This window comes from Megachile rotundata, chromosome 3 (assembly GCF_050947335.1).
Source record: "Megachile rotundata isolate GNS110a chromosome 3, iyMegRotu1, whole genome shotgun sequence".
NCBI classification, from domain to species: domain Eukaryota; kingdom Metazoa; phylum Arthropoda; class Insecta; order Hymenoptera; family Megachilidae; genus Megachile; species Megachile rotundata.
The window spans coordinates 9,662,964-9,680,184 of record NC_134985.1 but is presented as its reverse complement, the minus strand read 5'-3'; the positions used below and the strand labels follow the sequence as shown (position 1 = coordinate 9,680,184).

The 17,221-nt window shown below is 30.7% G+C and overlaps 3 protein-coding genes across 11 annotated transcripts in view; 1 reads left to right on the top strand and 2 right to left on the bottom strand.

The window, feature by feature from the left end:
• Positions 1-10,520: 10,520 nt before the first annotated feature.
• On the top strand, positions 10,521-13,038 carry LOC100883143 (uncharacterized). 4 transcript variants are annotated; one of them, XM_012288328.2, is made up of 5 exons: positions 10,540-10,652; positions 10,849-11,082; positions 11,166-11,422; positions 11,504-11,670; positions 11,737-13,038. In XM_012288328.2, the coding sequence occupies exons 3-5, from the start codon at positions 11,218-11,220 to the stop codon at positions 12,316-12,318; spliced, it is 954 nt and encodes a 317-aa protein (XP_012143718.1). In that variant the 5' UTR covers positions 10,540-10,652; positions 10,849-11,082; positions 11,166-11,217; the 3' UTR covers positions 12,319-13,038. The 4 variants fall into 4 exon arrangements, with proteins under 4 accessions (XP_076385769.1, XP_076385770.1, XP_012143718.1 ...); XM_076529654.1 differs by lacking the exon at positions 10,849-11,082 and having other exon boundaries at positions 10,521-10,652; XM_076529655.1 differs by lacking the exon at positions 10,849-11,082 and having other exon boundaries at positions 10,528-10,652; positions 11,309-11,422.
• On the bottom strand, positions 12,460-15,193 carry cGlr1 (cGAS-like receptor 1). Of its 4 annotated transcripts, none has more exons than XM_076529649.1 (11): positions 15,056-15,193; positions 14,859-14,956; positions 14,440-14,559; positions 14,179-14,349; positions 13,989-14,089; positions 13,621-13,903; positions 13,305-13,448; positions 13,104-13,229; positions 12,851-13,037; positions 12,714-12,768; positions 12,460-12,668 (listed from the first exon to the last, which is right to left on the bottom strand). In XM_076529649.1, exons 3-11 carry the CDS (start codon positions 14,557-14,559, stop codon positions 12,596-12,598), a joined length of 1,260 nt encoding a protein of 419 aa, XP_076385764.1. In that variant the 5' UTR covers positions 14,859-14,956; positions 15,056-15,193; the 3' UTR covers positions 12,460-12,595. The 4 variants fall into 4 exon arrangements, with proteins under 4 accessions (XP_076385764.1, XP_076385766.1, XP_076385765.1 ...); XM_076529651.1 differs by having other exon boundaries at positions 15,083-15,178; XM_076529650.1 differs by having other exon boundaries at positions 15,059-15,152.
• Positions 15,194-15,594: 401 nt separating this feature from the next.
• The window catches only part of LOC100882922 (FIGNL1-interacting regulator of recombination and mitosis), a 29,590-nt gene continuing 27,963 nt past the window's right edge, over positions 15,595-17,221 (bottom strand). For all 3 annotated transcript variants that reach the window (XM_012288336.2, XM_012288331.2, XM_012288334.2), the window contains exons 12-13: positions 16,740-16,940; positions 15,595-16,367 (exon numbers count right to left, since the gene is read on the bottom strand). In XM_012288336.2, coding sequence (XP_012143726.1) covers positions 15,738-16,367; positions 16,740-16,940 — 831 coding nt within the window. In that variant the 3' untranslated portion in view covers positions 15,595-15,737. The remainder of the gene's footprint in view (positions 16,368-16,739; positions 16,941-17,221) is intronic.

Here is a 17,221-nt window from a genome sequence, read left to right as displayed (position 1 = left end):
TATTAACATTTTCAGAATAAAAATTAAATAAACCTCGAATCGACTCGCTAAAAACCTGAAACAGAAAAATACAATTAAGACATATATGAATAAGTTGCTTACATAAAATTAAAACCTGAAATATACAAAAATGATTAAGACAAATATGGAACATTGAAAACACTTACATAAAATTAAAGCCCTAAATGTGCCTTTTGTTCTAAAATTGCACTCGTATAATGTAAAAGTAAGTAAAGAAAAGAGTAAAAGAAGAAAGTTGGAAGAACTTTCTTTAAAGTTTCGAGCAATTGACAATAAAAATGATAGGCTATTAATACAATCTAATATGTAACAATCTAATTTGTAATAATCTAACATGTAACAAGTTAAAAAACTGTTGAGATGAGTGCAAATTAGAACAAAAGGCACAATTTGCGCAAGTTTTTCGCCACGTGTTGTGACGAAAAACCTGCGCCCGAGCCCACCCTTCCTCCCACAGCTCGGAATTATTGTAACTTAGATATGAAATTGACAAGTTATAATCGTAGCTCTCAGCTCGATGTCGTTTTCTACAGATAATTTCGTGAAATATATTTAGAAAACGACATCGATTACCAGGTCACACCACGTGGAGGTGACTACGATAGTGACCCACCCTAACTCCAAATCCCATCCACCCTCCAAATGCAACATCATTTATCAGAAGGATAAATGAGTTTTGACTCTACTTAGCTCATATGCTCGCATATACAAGTTCTTTACCACAATCGAGCAAAGAGCTTGTATCACACACATACACACACACGCACGTACATTAACATAATACTAATTTTTTGGGATCCCAAATAAACGCCGCACGGTACCTCTTTTTCTAAGATTGCACTCAAATAATCTATGACGTATTCAAAAAGCAAAGGGGAAGAAAGTTAGAAGAACTTTCTATTAGAAGCAAAGAAGTTAGAAGAATCTTCTACTAAAACAAAAGAAAGTTGGAAGAACTTTCTGCGAAAAAGGGGAACAGTATTTTTCGCCAAGTGAACCTCGCCGTCCATGGGTCAAAGGGTAGTCCATAGTGACTTACGTGAACCACGGGACAGAGATGAACCGAAAGTACTGGCAAGAACGAGTGACACATCCGCGGAGGGTCTCCCATTTCTCCCCGCTTGCGTTTGAAGCAAGGCTAACCGCAGAGAGGAGACCCCTGCCGTGAGGCGGCAAATCGAGATGGTACATCGATCGATCGGCCCCGCAGAGATGTGTCCCTGGCGCTACACCAGCACTTGCAGCTCACCTCTGCCACGTATTCACAGCGCTATGAACCCCCAATGATCCACTTGGGTTCGGAACGATTGACAAAAAATAACCGAGTATACTACAAGCTAACGCGTGTAAAGTTTGAGAATTGTAAAGATGAGTGCAATTTAGAAGAAGAGGCACTTACATGGACCCCCCCTCCCTGCCCACAAGCATACACTTAAAACTAACTTAAAACTTAATCGACTTAAAACTAACGCACGGATCCTTCGATGATCCCACGAAGTCTTCAAAGGATGTCTTCTGATCTGTAAAGATCAGAAACAGGATGCGGAAAAATAGATAGGAAAAAGGGGAAAAATTCGAGTCGACTCGAGGGAAACATGCAAATTAAATAACTAATACATGCAAATGACTAATACATGCAAATAACTAATAATAAATAATACTCTTAAAATTAAGAAAAATATGAACCATTAAAAATTACTTACATAAAATTTATACCTGTAACATATAAAGATAATTAGGCAAACACGAAACATTAAAAATTACTTACTTGAAATAAAAATCTGAGGCAGACAAATATTTATTAAGACAGAAAATAAATTACTTACTTAAAATAAAAATCTGAAACAGACAATAGTAATTAGACACATAAGAAAAATTCACTTACTTACTTAAAACAAAAACCTGTAACATACAAAAATAATTAAGACGTTTAAATCATTAAAACTTACTTACATAAAATATAAATCTGTAACATACAAAAATAATTAGACAAACATGAAGCATTAATAATTACTCGCATAAAATTAAAATCTCAAACAGACAAATATTTATTTAAACAGAAAATAAATTACTTACTTAAAATAAAAATCTGAAACAGACAATAGTAATTAGACACATAAGAAAAATTCACTTACTTACTTAAAACAAAAACCTGTAACATACAAAAATAATTAAGACTAAAATGAAGCATTAAAAATTACATAAAATTAAAACCTGAAACAGACAAAAAGTAATTAAGACAAAAATGGAACATTAAAAATTACATAAAATTAAAACCTGAAACAGACAAAAAGTAATTAAGACAAATATGAAATATTAAAAATTACTTACATAAAATTAAAACCTGAAACAGACAAAAAGTAATTAAGACAAAAATGGAAAATTAAAAATTACATAAAATTAAAACCTGAAACAGACAAAAAGTAATTAAGACAAAAATGGAACATTAAAAATTACATAAAATTAAAACCTGAAACAGACAAAAAGTAATTAAGACAAATATGAAATATTAAAAATTACTTACATAAAATTAAAACCTGAAACAGACAAAAAGTAATTAACACAAATATGAAATATTAAAAATTACTTACATAAAATTAAAACCTGAAACAGACAAAAATAAATTAAGACAAAAATGGAACATTAAAAATTACTTACATAAAATTAAAACCTGAAACATACAAAAATAAATTAAGACAAAAATGGAACATTAAAAATTACTTACATAAAATTAAAACCTGAAACAGACAGAAGCAATTAAGACAAAAAAGAAATATTAAAAATTACTTACATAAAATTAAAGCCTGAAACAGACAAATGCAGTTAAAGACAGAAAATTGAAAGACAAGGAATGAAATCTATCATTATCCGAAACACAACTTTGGAAAAATTGAAATCACCAAAAATACAGTAGATGAAATAAAATAACGAAGAGTCTTGAAAACTTCGGAGCAAGAATTAAAATAGAGAAAAGACTTGAAAACTTCGAAGTAAGAGACAAAATAGAAAAGACTTGAAAACTTCGAAGCAAGAAACAAAATAGAGAAGACTTGAAAACTTCCAAGCAAGGAATCAAACAGAGAAGACTTGAAAACTTCCAATCAAGAACTAAAATAGAACGAAGACCTGAAATCTTCGAAATAAAAAAAAAAATCATTTAGAATCAGAAAAACTCTTAAACTAAATAGGTCCTGCATCATATACTCACATTTTCACACACTCACGCATACTACAATACAAAATCCCTAAATGTGCCTTTTGTTCTAAAATTGCACTCGTGTAATGTAAAACTTTGTAAAGAAAAGTGTTAAAAAAGAAAGTTGGAAGAACTTTCTTTTAAGTTTCAAACAATTGACAATAATAGTGATAGGCTATTACTACAATCTAATACGTAACAATCTAATTTGTAACAATCTAATATATAACAAGTTAAAAAATTGTAAAGATGAGTGCAAGTTAGAACAAAAGGCACTTACAATTTGCGCAAGCTTTTCGCCACATATCGTGACGAAAAACCTGCGCCCGAGCCCACCCTTCCTCCCACAAGCTCGGAATTAAAAAACTAATGCATTGAACAGAATTTACCAAAAATGAAATTCTGAAACAGGCAAAATTTGATTAAGGCAAATATAAATTATTTTATTACTTACGTAAAATAAAAATCTGAAACAGACAAAATTCTATTAACACAGAAAATTGTGGGAGGAGGAGGAAAATTTTTCTTTATTTCATACAAGAATTTCAAAAAACAAAACGCAATGAAAATTGCGGATTTGAGGAGACAACATAACTTACGAAAGAAGAAACACTAAAACAGTTAAAAATTTATTAGCACAGAAATTTAAGAAGAGAGAACAACTTACCAAGAATTAAATTCTGAAACTCACAAAAATTTATTAATATAGAAAATTTAGATCAGTTTAAGAACTTACCAAAAATCAAATTCTGAAACAGACAAAAATTGATTAACAAAGAAATTTCAGAGCAGAGAATATAGCTTACCAAGAATTAAAATCTGAAACATAAAAAAGTTTATTAACATAGAATATTGTACGAGAAGAAGTGAAACGAACCTATTCAGAAGCAGAAAACACAATAAAAATTACGAATTTAAAATCAACGAACAATACAAAAATTTTTATAAAATCAATTCCTGAAACAGAGAAAAATAATTAGCACATAAAATTCGGAGAAATTAAAATCGCGAAGGGACATACAAATCGCGTATCTCAAAATATAATCGCGAAGGGATATAAAAATCTCTAATTTCGTAATAAAATTGCGGAGGGATAAATCTCTAATTTCGTAATACGATCGCGAGGGTATAGAAATCTCGAATCGCGAAGGGATACAAAGTCTCTAATTTCGTAATACAATTGCAAAGGGACACAAAAATCTCTAATCTCGAAATTTAATCGCGAAAGTCTAAAAATCTCGAATCGCGAAAGGATATGCAAATCTCTAATCTCAAAATTTAATCGCAAAATTATATAAAAATCTCTAATCTCAAAATTTAATCGCAAAATTATATAAAAATCTCTAATCTCGGACTTTAATAGGGTGGGCATAAAAATTTCGAATCGCGAAGGGATAGAAAAATCGCGAGTGACTATGCTCGTGAAAATTCGAGCAAATCATGCCGATACTTTTCGTATCGTTCAAAAAAACACATGTAAAATACAAGAAAATAATAGCGAGCATAGTGACAGAATGACTGTCCATCCTAAGATCTTAGGATGGACATTCATTAATAGTTCCCCTCTTCTTTGGCAATTTTTGCCGGGGCCTTTCGGCATATAGCCTCTTCTCTCTTCGGCATAGCCTCACAAAAATCACTCGCGAATTTTTACGGTAACTCGGATATTCTTTGCAATTACATAAATTCTCGATTTCGCTATCGCTCTCCACAAACAGAGTGCAGTCACTTTTATCGAAATAAAAATGACCACTATCCACTTGCTTTGATCGACAACCAAATCAAAATTTTATGTAACAATTCTTGTAAAATAAAATTCTCTACTTTTGTAAAAATGAATAAAATGACTCGAAATTAAAAATACGACCAGCGATTCTCAGAATGCGCTGTCCGTAAAAGAATATCCGAGCAGAATATTTTATTTCACTGCACTTCACTTCACTGTATACTTCATTTTTGCAGTCGGATCTAGAACCCGACTGCGACTTACAAACTAAAAGGCCTGACCTGAACGAACAATCGAGTTCAAGAGAATATTAAATAAATTCGTATTTAATATTTTTCTCTTCTCGATTTTTCGTGAACCCCCCAGATGCAAGCATCTCACGTGTGAGAGAGGAGGATAGAGAAACGCGAAAGCTTGCTCTGGCCCTACCTACTTAAAACTAACTCATTCACACCAGAAGTAAACTACCTGCCTGCCTATCGCTATATTTAAAAAATTGCAAAGTCCACTCTCACAAAAACTCACTCCACGGTTCTCACACATACCACCCGGGTGCAAATAAGCCTAATCCTAGGGAGTACGTCCCGGGACGTCTCCGACACCCGAGTTCAATACTACATTCACACTCTAAGTTCATACCTTTTTTGCTGAAATCGATCGACAATCGACAGTGAACTTAACATATTTCATTTTCATACTCTTTCGAATATTCAATGCAATATGTACATGTAATAATTTTAACTACTCATACAATTTTCTAACTTAATCAATTTGTATAACTTTGAAATGACTCTACTTGCATTTTGTATGCATTTTCAAATGACTCGACTTAAATTTTGTATGCACAAATATAACTTGAAAATGACTCTACTGGCATTTGTATGCATAAATAAAATTTTGAAAAATTTTTATAATAAATCTATAGTTTAAAATCGACACAAGGTCCACGACCTAACCACACACATACACGTGTAACTTGTGTCGATAATTCACTGTCAATTTGTCGATCGCCAAAACATCTTAAAACTAAACCGTGTCCACCTGCCCTAACCCATGCGAGTAGCATCTAAGCACGCGCATGAGTATAGAGCATAAAAATGAACACGGCCACATGTATTTTGACCTACCAGTTTTCTTCATGTGTGCTGAAAATCCTGAGCTAAAAGACATGATTAGAAACATGCTAATAAAGTGTCTTCCAGCAAAAATTCACTCTAACTTTAAAAAACTTTCAAAATGGAAAATGGAAGATCACTTTGCAAAAATCTAAGTATATCGGTAGTTTCATTCTTAACAGATTTATGATATCAAAGTAAATTTCTAAATGACTCAAACATTCACAAATAACTTTGATATCGAAATCTGTTTTTCGCGAAACTTTCTTGTACATATGTGTATTCAAAAAGAGTTCGCGATACAATTGAAAGTGAAAATAAAATTGAAAGTGACTCTAAAAGTAAACTAGCACGAAATCGGAGGGTCATCCGACTTCAATATACTAATTTTAATTTGATTCGTAAAGAAGTTAAGTTAAAACGCGATGTACAAGAAAACCCTGACCTGATCTAATAAATATAATAAACAATTTGTACGAATTTTGCACGATCGTATAGTCGTGGTCACTATGCTCGCTCAAAAATATAAAATACAACCAGTTCCCGTGTCGCTTCGGACCATTCGTCCTACGACATGATGGGAACCGGAGGAACCATAAAGCATGCGACTCACCGATCGCTGACTTGCGCCACTGCGATCGCTTTACCGGTAAAGCATCAAAGATTTGGACTGCTTTGGCAACGTTTGGATTTGGCAGTTTGTCCATTGGATTGGCAGCGTAACCTGTAATCATAGCAGGACAACAATTTAGTAACTGTCAATCAATTTGCATTTCGAGTAACGTATACATTTTTGAAACGCAAACAGTTAATAAACAAGTTAAGCATGCATGCAGTGCTACATTACAAAAACCAGTAATAAATTTGCAAATATATATCAAAACGTATAGTCACTCAGTGAAATATTCGAAAAAATATGTCAATGCACTTGAATAATTATTGTATGGCACAGGTTAAAACATTTGCAAATTTATACCGAAACACATAGATAACTACATGGTAAAACACATTAAAACACCAGTGCAAGTATTCCAAAACATTTAAATAACCACTCCATAATACACACTAAAACACCAGTAACAATTTATTAAAATATTTAAGTAACCATTCCATAATACACGTTAAAACACCAGTAGCAATTTGTTAAAACATTTAAATAACCACTCCATAAAATATATTAAAACACCAGTAGCAATTTGTTAAAACATTTAAATAACCACTCCATAAAATATATTAAAACACCAGTAACAATATGTCAAAACACTTAAATAATCATTCCACATAATACACTAAAGCACCAGTAACAATATGTCAAAACACTTAAATAATCATTGCATAAAGTACACTAAAGCACCAGTAACACTATGCCAAAACACTTAAATAATCATTGCATAAAGTACACCAACACCCAATAACAGTTTGTAAAAGCACTTAAATAATCATTCCACAAAATACATTAAAACAGTAAAAAATTAATAAAACATTCAAATAACCGCACCATAAAACACAGTAATAAATCCGTATACACATGCACAATCACTTAAGGAAACACACTAGTAAAGTCACTGATAGTTGTAGAACCACACCATAAATTTTATTAATACACCCCCATAATTAATAAAAAATAATTATTAAAGCACATTAAACACTAGTAATAACACATTAGGTACACTAATATATCCGTATATGCATGCAGGTAACATACTGGTTAAGTCACTGACACTTGTAGAATCACACCATAAAATTTGTTAATACACCCGCATATTTATTAAAAAATATTTATTAAAACACACTAAACACTTATTAAAGCACAGTAGGTAATACAGGGACAAGCACAATATCGGTAAAGTAAACCCTTGACTCGTACCGGTAAGTGTTGACAGGGCCGATCCGACCTCCTCGACTTCCAAAACAAAACTGAGCAGCGGCGACCTCTTCAAGTGTAAGTGCGATTGGTAGTTTACAGTAGCCAATTAGATATCACGTAATCGACCAATAGATCAAATCGAAGTGCAAGAGTGATTGCTAGTGTACAGTAGCCAATCAGACATCATGTAATCCACCAATAGCGTGCAGCCACTCTCATTGGTTGCTGTATAACTATTCTAACGTCATACTTTTTATAATTTTATATTTTTTGGTAGTTTATTAACAAATTTATTGTTGTAATTATTTAAATTTATTAATTTTTCTTAACTTAAATCTTGCAGATATGTTGCAAAATGATTATTTATTAATATACATAATGGGAATAATATGATGGAATATAGGAGATTACTAGGTCTGTTTGATTACTCACTTTCTGAGCACAGTTTATGAACTTTTATGATTAAAGAATGGTCAGTAATGCATTATTTACATGTTTCAATCATGAAAGTTCATAAATAATGTTCGGGTAATGAGTAATTAATTATTTTGTATCAGCATTGCGATACGTACATGAGCCGCATATGTCAATTCTACTGCATATGAAAAGTGCAATATTTCGGCACTTTGACGACGCAGTATGGTTCCTGAGACATTTAGAAACAAATTTCTATTAGGGTTTGATGCGTTTTGATGCCTAATAAAGCCAGGAAATCAATTTTTGTCGAATTCGGTCCAAAACGGTACAGGTGGCGCCATCTAGCGGCGAGCGGCGGAACTACGAAAAACTAAAATTTCGATTTTCTCGAAAACTAGCGAATTTTAAGTACTTCTGAGGGTCAGAAATCACTCTGTGACCTCTCTGGAACCTATATGACGCCACAAGAACCTCCTAAAAGCGCTAGAAAAGAAAATAGAAAAATAGTCCAAAACATGGACTAAAAAATTGGCGTCCATCTAGCGGTGAAAGTTGGAACTACAAAAACATAAAAATGCGATTTTCTCGAAAATTAGCGAACTTTGAGTACTTCCGAGGCTCAGAAAGTGTAATGTGATCGCTTTAGAAGCAAAATAATGCAACAACAGCTTCCTAAAAGCTTCAATAAGGAAAATAAAAAAAATGTCATTTTGTGGTGAAAATTTGTGGCGCCATCTAGCGGCGAAACTACGAACTAAACTAAAAAACCGTATGTCCGAACACGCGTTAAGGAAAAATATAAAAAGTAATATTTCGCAAGTTTGATGATGTACTATGCCTCTTTAGACATTTTAAAGCAATTTTTGTTGAATAAGTTATTCATTTTTTTGCCTATTAAGCCCAGAAAATCAATTTTTATTTGACCCCTTGACGCGTGTTCGGACATACGTTTTTTCAGTTTAGTTCGTAGTTTCGCCGCTAGATGGCGCCACAAATTTTCACCACAAAATGACATTTTTTTTATTTTCCTTATTGAAGCTTTTAGGAAGCTGTTGTTGCATTATTTTGCTTCTAAAGCGATCACATTACACTTTCTGAGCCTCGGAAGTACTCAAAGTTCGCTAATTTTCGAGAAAATCGCATTTTTATGTTTTTGTAGTTCCAACTTTCACCGCTAGATGGACGCCAATTTTTTAGTCCATGTTTTGGACTATTTTTCTATTTTCTTTTCTAGCGCTTTTAGGAGGTTCTTGTGGCGTCATATAGGTTCCAGAGAGGTCACAGAGTGATTTCTGACCCTCAGAAGTACTTAAAATTCGCTAGTTTTCGAGAAAATCGAAATTTTAGTTTTTCGTAGTTCCGCCGCTCGCCGCTAGATGGCGCCACCTGTACCGTTTTGGACCGAATTCGACAAAAATTGATTTCCTGGCTTTATTAGGCATCAAAACGCATCAAACCCTAATAGAAATTTGTTTCTAAATGCCTCAGGAACCATACTACGTCGTCAAAGTGCCGAAATATTCACTTTTTTATTTTCCTTATATGCGTGTTCGGTCCCTCACTTTTTAGGATCAGTTTTTTCGGTGATTATTCGTTTTTGGCAAGTCCGATTTAAATTTTTTTTTTCTATGTCCATCTGGATGTACATACGCATGTGCATGCAAAATTTGACGAGAATTGGTTGAGTGGTGCAAAAGAAAAACGCGGACAAAGAAGTTGCAAAGTCAAGTATAAGAGCTTCGCTCGCCTTCGGCTCGCTCGCTCAATTATATTTGAAATAACACAAAAGCACAATAACTTTTAAAACACTAAATGAATTTATTATTTAAGAAAAACGACTTGGAAGGACCTCTTTGAATAACTATATTTTATACGTGTAAAAATTATAATATCAGAGAAACAATAACAAAGAAATACATGGATTTTATTTTGTTAACATGCATAGATCCGATAAAAATCGAGCGGTATCTTTTTTCTTTGCTCTTGCAACAAATATTGGTATTCATATAACAAATCGGCTGCAAACGTGAAAAATCATAATAATCATAAATAAATTTAATATTACTTTTATTATATATAATCTGTTGTATTATTTAACCCTTTTATTCTCTTTTCTGCAATTTTCTTTAGATTTATTTTTTTTTCCTTACTAGAGCCTAATGATACCTTATATTTCATCAAAGTGTATACGCTACTGAGGACTTCTACGGATAGCTTAGTGCGGATGCACTGGGACTGCCCAACACTGCTCTGAAGTTTTAGTTAAATATGTAGTCAATGACTATTATTTATTTATATTTATATACAAGTGTATGTATTTTAAATAGAAGATTATTACATGTTTTTATTAACTATAAATGATTGTGAATTAAAACTTGCTACTCTTCATCAGTAGCTGAATTAACAAATATATGTCATATAAACAAAAAATTGATATATAACCTTGTAACTTCATAATTTCATATGTAATTAATTTTCATAAAAATATCATGTGTATTTTTACTAGCTTCAATATTGAATTGAATATGTAATTCAATGTATATTTCATTGAATTTCCTGTAAAATTTTGTCTATGTACTGAAGAATACAGTTGCGATTTAAATGTAATAACATATTTGGAAAAGAAGAAAAATTGATATTCATCATACAATAATTGGTATTCATCGTATAAATCATGTTTGGGAAAGTAACATGTTTGATAACAAATAATCTCAAGATCCCATCAACTGATAATTTCAAGGTTATATAAATGATAAAACTTTTAATTGTTTTAACTCTTCATTGGATGCGGATTTAATAATACAGTGTATATTTGGTTAATAGGAACAGAATTACATTTGCTTGGTCAGTGCTATTTTATTACAGAATTTTAAAAATGATAAAAACATTTATATTCTTTGACCTGGAAACAACGGGCTTGATAGGAGCTACTATGCCAAAGATTACTGAAATGTCATTAATTGCAGTGTCAAAGAACGCTATATGTGAAACTATGCACGATTTGCCAAGAGTCCTACATAAGCTAGTTTTGCCGATACATCCAAATATAAAAATTTCAGATAAAGTTAATAAATTAACAGGTATTTTATGTTTAAGAATTTTCAGTAATAAATTTGTACTATATTATATGAATTTATTCTACATTTGTACTTTTATTTTAGGTTTATCTAATACAAGTTTACAAGAAGTTCAAAATTTTAACTGTGAGGTATATGATTTAATTATGCATTTTATAAATCGACTATCAAAACCAGTTTGTTTTGTAGCCTACAATGGAAACAAGTTTGATTACCCAATATTTTTATCTGAACTTAACAATGTTAATAAGGTATATACAAGTTTATGTTACAATAAGTTTTAAATTTATAGATACCCTAATTTTGTATTTTATTAGAATTTCAGTGAAGATATTTTCAGCATTGACATGCTTGAGCTAGTAAGAAATTATTTTTCAACAAACAATAAAAGTGTTACACGAAACACTCCTTCTATGTCTAATACTGAAGATGTTAGTAGTTTGTTAAATGATGGCTGTGATGAAATGTTATGTGAAGCAGCGGATTCTATTACAAGTTCAACCACTGATGACCATAACGAAATTAAACAAGTAGATGAAGAAAATAATTCTTGCTCTAGTAGTGGGCTTAACACTCCAAAACATAGCTATTATAAAAAAATGCAAGAGATGAATGAAAAGACACCTGAAAATCAAATTTTTAAACTACGAGATGCAAATATAAATTTGTACAATGGAAAGATATGCTCTGCAAGAAGAAGATTACCTTTTACACATAAACTAGATAATTATAAATTATCGACTGTTGCTAAACATATTTTAGGAACTGATCCTGAAAATGCTCATACTGCAGAAGGGGATTGTATTACTATGTTACGTTGTGCAGTTAAGTTAGGTGACGATTTTGTTGAATGGGCTGAAAAGAGAATGACACCTTTCGTTAGATATGAGAGACATTAACAGATATACATCTGTAGCATTTTTATTCATGTTTTCTCTAACATATTTAGATTTTAACATTATACTTGTACATTTTATGGAATAAGGTAAATACTTGAAGCATGTTATTTTATTTTACTTTCAAAAAGTACATATATCAAATCTGTGTAAATATGTACAATTTTATTGTTATAATGTTTATAATAAATATTTATTAAAAAACTATTGTGATACTGTAGCTATTAAGTAGGGTAGTTAATCATTGATATACAAAAATTTATAAAATATCATTACAACACTACACAACTCCAACTCTGCTGCAAGTTTTCTGTATCTTCTTCACTTGAAGAGCTGTAAGCAAACACAATATACTTATTTGTTTCGTCATATTTTATTATCTCGCATTTAATACTTACTTGTCAATATTACTAGTAAATACATCAATTAACAATGTCAATTCATTTCTTGTTACTGTAATTTGCAAAAATAACGAATGTATTAAAAATATATATACATACATTCATATAGTTTAATAATATGCAAAGTGACTTACATATGTATTTAGCTAAAATAAAATCATCTTTCATTGCGTTTTTTTCAATATTCTTTATAATGTTATTCAAACGTGAAGAAATATTAACCATCTCAATCATTGAAATTTTTTCTAATAAATTATACGTTTCATCCCAAAAAAATGTTATTTCATGACATGCACAAGCACGATATAGTTCTTTAAGCATCTATAAATACCACTCATGCAGAAATGAAGTTATTAGTCTAATATTAATCTTGTATATTTACTTTACCATATAAAAAAATAATGTCAAAGGTATTCTGTTTAAATTATAACTTAATTCGTTCAATTTGTTCAAGAATAATGTTTCAATATAGTAACTTGCTATACTTTTCCAGTTTTGAACATCCCTTAACTTCTACAAATATAATAATGTCATAATATAACGTTCATACGATCAATGCGATTACAATATTATTGATATTGTGCAAACCTTCATTTGCCTTATAACAGGTTTCATTCGGCCATACTTTGAAAGAAGTTCTTTTTCTTGATTGCAGAATGACATTCTCCAAAATAATCTTTCATTTGTTCCCTTAAAAGGTAATGGAACTGCATACCATATTTTACTTCGATACTGAAAGCAAAATTATTTTGTAACATAAAAGTATAGTCAGGAATACTATATTCCTTTATTGAGATAGAAATGACTTTATATCTTCTAAGTATGCTCACTTAATGTTAGTTAAACTGTTGTGTTAGCAAATATTACTTATTATATAATGTAAATGATAGTATAGTTTACTGACCTCTTGAAGTTGATCTAATTTTTTTAAACATCCCTCAAATAAAGATATATTAAAAGCTAATACAGGAGCCAAATCAACATATATAATATCATATACTTCTGGAATGTCTATTATTAAAGTAAATGCTGGACCACTTTTTTTAAGTCTAATATTAGCAAAATAATTATTCTCTTCACAAGAACATGTTGATAATTCACTAATAACTTTACTGATAATTCCTTCGATCCATTCACGAAATTTATCTGGATTTAAAAGGCTTTTTGTAATAAATTTTTTGAGCAACCTGATCAACAGTGATAAGTACAGTGACATTAAATATTATACATATGTCTTATTTACACAACATATTCCATAATATATTTGTCTACCTTTTGGATTTATCTGGAAAATCATGATATATCTTTTTATCAAATAAGAATAAATTATCTTCTACTTTTATTTGAACATAAGCTGCTTGTGTGGCATTATACTAAAAATATATAAAGAAATACAAGGATAAAATAAGGTATTCACATTAATATTTATAATATCCAAACAATGCATGAACAATATTCTTACAATTATTTGATTAACAATAACAGGAAGTTCCATAACTATATTTAAGTCAAATTCATTAGGATGGCCTACTTTTGTTCCTTTATAAAAACTGCCACAGAAAATGATTTCTTTAAATGTATTTTTAAATAAAGGATTCATTAATTTCATTTGTTCTATTACTTCACTAATAACCTATTAATTTACATTAATAATTTATTATTAAACATTTGCTATACCATTGTTGTAAAAAATGCATACAACAAGATTGTTGAAAATACATACTTGAAATAAATACACATTATTCCTTTTTACCTCCGCATCTTGTAATGATATAAATTTTTTATTGATTTCATTAAATATAGTATCATCACAAAATTTTTTTTTTAACTGTGTGTTTTCCATCTGTACATAAATATAAAGTATCAAAATTTAAAAATAAGTATTTAAAAAGTACAAATCTTGAGTGTTAAAATTTTATATTATAAAAATTAATAATAATTAATTGCAGATGTAAGAATTAATATACAGATTAATATAACTTCAAATAATATAAAAAAAAAATTTCTTCCGTATTTTATAAAATTAATATTGCAGATAATTTACTTGACACTATTTAAACCAATTGCATTTTACATGGAATAATTGTTTATTAGTAAAAATTAAATTTTGTGTTACATATACATGTACACATAATAACTTACAGTATTCTCTTCAATGAAAACTATATTCAATTGTGCTTCATATAAAACTATAAAAAATCTACAAAACTTAAACACAATGAATACTGTTTGAACTGCTCCTGAAAAAAATCAACTTATAAAACGAATGTACGTATCAATTCTTAAGTAATTTAAGATATTTAATAATATTTAATATATATTTAATAACAATAATGTACTACTAGATCGCGGTAAGGTATATGCACTTGTCTGACATTCGCGTGACTAGCCTGCACGTGCAAACTGCACGCATTCAACGTGTTCATGCAACTGACTATTGGACGGATCATGCCTCACATTTATGTACATATACTGTATAATGTGAATGTGTGATATCATAAGCACGATACCATTTTCCTTTTCATTTTCTTTATTTTTAAATGATATCTATTTATACAATTTAAGTACTAGAATGTTTAGAGTTTTATTAAATAACACTGTCCAACAAATTTTAACTTTTTTCAACGTTTTCAATCTATGATCCGTTTGTCTCCAGTTTATTTTGAGAAATTTGATTTGAAAAATAGGCACATTTTTCAAATTCACATCAATTTCGTGAGATAACTATAAAAGTTACTAAGATTCTGTTTGTACCGGAAGATTCTATAGATTTCTCTCAATACAGCAGTATCTGCTTTTTTACCTAATAGTATTAATGATTAACCTCTTTGTTACGACCGACTTGGATAAAAGAAAGTAACTTTTAATGCCTAGCAAATAGAGACAACATATATATTCTGCTTTACCAAAGTTAAAAATAAATACGAAATTTAACAAGCAATTCAAGGAATCTTCAGTGCATAGCAACCTTGAGTGAATATAGTTATTATTCGTAGCAAAGAACTTGAACCGCGAAACAATCTAGGATCGTTTAAGCGGCTCAATCAAATCCAATACTTTCGCACAAACTGATCGCAGCCTTTGCAAAGCGTGATCACTGATTTCATCGTGCTTCTTTGAGATATCGTTCAACTCGTCGCATATTTTATTCACTTGTCCATCCAGATCATTCCTGGATGCATTTTTGTTCGAGTTTTCAACCGATTGAGTTTCCAGTTTCGCGAGTTTCTCGTCCCTCTGAGAATCCTCGTAGCTGCAGCAAACATGACAAACGTTGTTAGCGTTCCTAGTCACGTATTGCAGATAAAATTTGACATGAGAGAAATCTTGCAGCTCGTAATAAGTTGTACCGGAAAGATACGCCGGTAAAAAATCGTTTAACAATGACTTTCTTGTGACGATAGCAGCCATTGTTCTAACGAGATCCTCGTTTGGACACATATGAGCTACATGATCGAAAGATTCCAAGGCTTCTTGTCGCACCCATGGATTTTCGTCTTCTAATAGTCGACAATTTAGCTCCGCTAACGCGTTCGAACTTTTGACGCCACAATTTCCAAAAGAATTAATACTGTTTCTTAAATAATGCGATGCCATTACTTTTACGTGCGGCGAGAAGCATAAGAAGGATGCTAAAACAGCTTCAAGGATCTGAAATCATAACATTTCATTGGTTAATAATATTGGTCAATAGAGACTCCTGCAGAATAACATCCATCCCATTGATTTTAATAACTGATATATTTTATTAAGATTAATATTTTAAATAGTACTATCTTCAAGTCTCTAAATTCTTATATTTTTGAATCTGTACATCCTCAAATCTCTGTCTCTACTACTTAATTTCTATATCTTAGATACAAAATTATCTTCACATTTCTAGGTCCTTAAATTTCTAGATTCTTATGTTTCTGAGTTTATACAATTACTGACAAATACTAATAAATTGAGTATTAGTAAAATAAGATTAGTTTGAAAGGTGTAGTTCAACATAATCATAAATCGTAGAAAAAAAACACGTACTGTAAAGAACGTATCGTCCTGAATGGTTTTAGGTTTCGTAGCACTGAAGAATTCCAACATAAACTCCGACAATATATCCAGCTGTCTCCCTTCACAATATTCAATGGTGTTTGCGATAGAGTTCCATATCTGTGATAGCATATCAATAGCATGCTTTTCGCCTGCGTAATCCAGTTTGCCAATCATGGGCATCAGCATCATCTTGTCATGGAAGGAAGAAAGTAAAATTGTACAAATTTTCATGTGATATAAAAGTATTAAGAATGACACTAACTTCAATTTTATACACATTTTTAAACATATTTAACATAATACTCAGGATATTTATAAACGATTTTATCGAGCAACTACAAAGTTATAACAGATTAAGCAAATCTTTAGGAAAATTGTTTATACCGATTTTCTAGTCATTTCATATAAAAGAAACTACAATCGACTTTTATCGACCAATCAAATTAAAATTCCCTTAATAAATATTAACT